The sequence below is a fragment of the Lygodium microphyllum genome, chromosome 5 (genome assembly GCF_053477565.2).
Source record: "Lygodium microphyllum isolate KBCC chromosome 5, Lygodium_microphyllum_v1.1.10, whole genome shotgun sequence".
Taxonomy (NCBI): domain Eukaryota; kingdom Viridiplantae; phylum Streptophyta; class Polypodiopsida; order Schizaeales; family Lygodiaceae; genus Lygodium; species Lygodium microphyllum.
This window is the reverse complement of record NC_141139.1, coordinates 38,215,070-38,219,148: the sequence shown is the minus strand read 5'-3', so window position 1 is coordinate 38,219,148 and position 4,079 is coordinate 38,215,070. Positions and strand designations below refer to the sequence as shown.

General features: G+C 44.4%; 1 protein-coding gene across 1 annotated transcript; it reads right to left on the bottom strand.

Moving 5' to 3' along the window:
* Positions 1-800: 800 nt before the first annotated feature.
* On the bottom strand, positions 801-2,637 carry LOC148035702 (protein WHAT'S THIS FACTOR 1 homolog, chloroplastic-like). The gene has a single exon (XM_087677708.1). The coding sequence runs from the start codon at positions 2,552-2,554 to the stop codon at positions 1,097-1,099; it is 1,458 nt and encodes a 485-aa protein (XP_087533834.1). The 5' UTR covers positions 2,555-2,637; the 3' UTR covers positions 801-1,096.
* Positions 2,638-4,079: the final 1,442 nt, after the last annotated feature.

Genomic DNA, 4,079 nt, shown 5'->3' with positions numbered 1-4,079 from the left:
TAAATTGACAAGAGGAACCAAATTATGGACAATAAAATAATCATGCTCCAATATGACATGTCACATTTTGGTAGCATAATGTGCACGCATAATGTGGACATACTACTACAAGTAGAGCATTGAATGGAAATCGATTTCTTCTTTGTCTTCTTATTCACTACTTCAACTTGTATTTTCCCCATGTCTTCATTGTGCTCTTCCTCTAGAATTTGGCTTAGCTCACTTTTTTCTAGTATTTGTATTTACATAAAGGTTTGTGACTCGACAGTGAGAAAGAAAGAAAGAGAATGACAATGTTGAATTAACGTGCTTTACAAACGGATATAGAACAACACAACAAACCTCAGGAGCTTCATACAAAGTAGCAGTGGCCTTTAACTTTTAAACTAGGCGCTTCGCGCCTAGACTCGCCCCGGCGGGGTGCTGGACGCGTGGCACCCGCCCCCGTGTTCTCGTGGGAGGTGGGGGGCGGGTGCCACATAAGTGGAAACCAGCTGTAACGACTAAATAAGCTGACAAATCTCCATCCACACACTCAATGAGGCACCCGCCCCCCACCTCTCCTTAACTAATAGTATAGATAAATACATAAGTGGAAACCAGCTGTAACGACTAAATAAGCTGACAAATCTCCATCCACACACTCAATGAACATCTGATAAACATACTTTTGTGGCACCCGCCCCCCACCTCTCCTTAACTAATAGTATAGATAAATACATAAGTGGAAACCAGCTGTAACGACTAAATAAGCTGACAAATCTCCATCCACACACTCAATGAACATCTGATAAACATACTTCTTTACCATTTTAATTTCGTGTTGCAGAAAACGATTACCACCCTATGCAGATGTGTTTAATTTTGTTGATTGTAAAACTACACACTGATACATTTCTCTAGTGTCACAGCGATTGCACATTGACACTTTTCACTAGCCTAAAGTGTGCAGATTTCCGCCTTAATAAGCCTCACAGTATAACTCACTCAAGGATTCAACAGCCATAGATGCAGAAAGGATGTACAGTCATGCCAACAGAGTGAACTTGTATCATGATTACTGTTAGTCCAAGAAAGAAAACTATCACAGACATATTCACCACCGTTCCTTTGGAATTCGACTGCGTTCAGCAAGCTTTCTCTCCCATTCAATAATCTCTGGTGGTCTCCGTACTTCTCTATGCACAGCAACCCGTTTAGGAGAAACAAGCCTTGGTCGGTGTTCAAGCTCTTGGTGAAACTCACTGGCAAGTTCATCATCAGACCACCCATCATCATCCTTGCCATCCTCACCATCATCACGGTCGTCATCGTCATCATCATCATCATCTTCATTCATAGGATCCCCAAGGGCAACCAGCTGTGCAAGCTTTTCTTTTGAAATCACAAGAGGATCCTTCTCAATCAGCTCAGATCCCCGGTACGCTTCTCTTAAGAACACAGAATCCCTATCGCCCTTCAAGGACACATAAAACAGTTCTGGATGCCTGATAAGCATGTTGTACACCCTTTGAGAGAATTTGAAATCGTTCCTGAAATGGGTCAGATGATCTATCAGCGTTCTCTTCTCAAGTGTAAGGGACAAAATCTCGTGAACAACACCACAGGCATGTTTCTCTTTTTCTCGTGATGTTGGATCCAGATGCGCAAACTCGGCATATGGTGAGATATAGCTAATATCCTGAAACCTTCTTAGGACTTCTTTGTCCTTGCGCTTCAGGTAGTAGCCTTTGGGAAGGTCGATACGATGATATTTCCGAGGCCGGCCACTGATGGTTTCATTCTCAGGCTCATTGGCCTCTGCTTTCTGCATCATTGTCTTTTCCCAGGCTGAAATAGCAAGCGCAGGGTCCCATGAAGTGAGTTCAAGCGCAGGTCCCCCCTCTGTTTCAATGACCTTGAAATACTGAGGATACTTATCTGCCATGTTGCTCCGAAAATCATCAGGCAAACCTAAATCTTTTCTGAGGTGCACAATCTTTTTGATCTGCAATGTCTTATCTATGGACATCATGAGTAATTTCCTGACTTTATTGACAAGTACAGTCTCCATCTCTTCTCTGAGCTTCTCTTCCTCGATGTAAAGGTCCTCAGCTTCAGCGGTAAGTCGGAAGTACAAGGTATTGATGCCTTCCTCAAAGACCTCAAAGACCGCGGGGTACTTCTTCAGCAGCGCGACGACGCGCTTCTTCCCGGTCAGTTTCAACTCTTTCCTGTAACTCCCCAATTTCTTGAGGGACATGACCATACCTGGCTGCTTGAGGAGGATTTCCTTGATTTTGCTGACGAGCTTGAGCTTCTTCTGGCGCTGGATGACGCTGTCGAGGGAGTGATCCTTGCGGCGCTTGACGATGGCGGTGGTGAGGGGGGCCTTGTTGCTGCCTCCTCCTGTATGGTGAGAGGGCGAGAGGCTCAGGGAGCGCGACGAGAGGAGCAGCTCGCGGGAGCCAAGGAAGGAGAGACGAGTGGCTTGCAGGCATGACCCGAGGAACGGCCTGTCCGATGATGAGGACGATACGGCGTAGCCATGTTCGACAGAGAGATGGAGCGCCATCCCCCCCTTCCTGCCTCCTGCATAAAGGCAGGTGCGCGGACACACAGACAGAGAGAGAAGCCTTATCTAAAGCCCATACTAGGGTAAAGGGGTGAATAGGATGTCATCTAACAATCCTCCATTATAATTTTTTTCCAAGTGAGTTGTATAAATATTTTTTAATGGTCAAACTATTTATATTATATAGAACTCAAAGAAAAAATATTAGAACATTTTGATATTTTTATCAAGTAGCCTTAGTTACAAATGAAAGGTTCATAAAAGATGGACAGTGAGGGGCCAATAGAGTAACACTCGAGTAAGCATTCTTTTAGGGGTTTACAAAATTTAAAATATAAAAAAATTTGCATGGCTGAATTGTTTGACTTAAGTTAGGCCCATTTATAATTTTAAAAAAATCATATTATATTGTTAAGTGGCTAAAAAAGCCACATCTTTTTTGTAAAATTGTCACGCAATTGGAGTGGGGTGTGTTTTCCTTTTGGAGGGTGCTAATTTATTGGCCCCTTTACCCTATGCCATGGAAGATATTTCTTCTACGTTTGACACTCTTACCCATGTTAGACGGGTTTCACATATGGTCCTCTTAATCACATACTTTGAGAAACTATCTACCTATATGCATGAAAATGAGGAATAGTTAATAAAATGAGCCTCAATAAAGCATCTAATTCTTCTACTAGAAGGCTATCTTTCGACGCGAGAGTGAGAGCATATCTAGATTCTAGATGAAAAAGCCCCAAGCAACGTACTAGAGCTGGCCTTTCATTATAATACTTCTGACGAGACGGCGGTCTCATCATGGCTCATTGATGAGACACGTGCGCCCCTGACATGCATGCAGGAGACTTCAGCCAAGAGGAAGAGAACGGAGGACATGCAGGTTGAGCACACACAACTGAAGCCTGATTATCGACAGGCTCTGAAATCGAATGCCTTGGACATGGCTGAAGTAGAGAGGACTCTCCGTCTAGATCAGTCACGGCGTAGCACTGAATGCAAAGCCCAGATTCAAGAAGGCGCCAAAGTTCACAAAGCGGCCATCACCCTCCCGCTTGACAAGGTATGGCAGAGGCTGACCTGCTTACTACAGCTGCCTACCTGTATTTTCTGGGTCACCCACCAGTGGAAGAGGAATTTGCACGCTGGTTTGAAGGTACATATCAAGGTAAAGCAACATTGTTGCAGTTCCATTTTGTGGGAAAAGGCTTTTACCTTGTTATTCTTGCCTCAAAGACTGAACACGATTGGCTTTTGGCCTCCTCAGTGGGCTATCGCGGTAACTTGGTTTATACTATTCCTTGGTCCTCAACTTTCTCTCCTGAAGGAGTCTTGCTCCACGAATGCCCAGTTTGGGTTTCTGTGCTGGATTTACCGCCTTGGATGGACGGTGAACTTGCAACGATCGCATCGACCCTTGGCAAAGTTCTCTATACCCCAACCGTCACCAATGCATGGGGGTTGCTACGCAATGATCATCGTTTTTGTGTGTTATGGGATTGCCGTATTGACCCCCCTGAATACT

What these genes read in the sequence shown, in the direction of transcription:
- LOC148035702 (XM_087677708.1), bottom strand. Translation starts at nt 2,554, where the DNA reads ATGGCGCTCCATCTCTCTGTCGAACATGGCTACGCCGTATCGTCCTCA.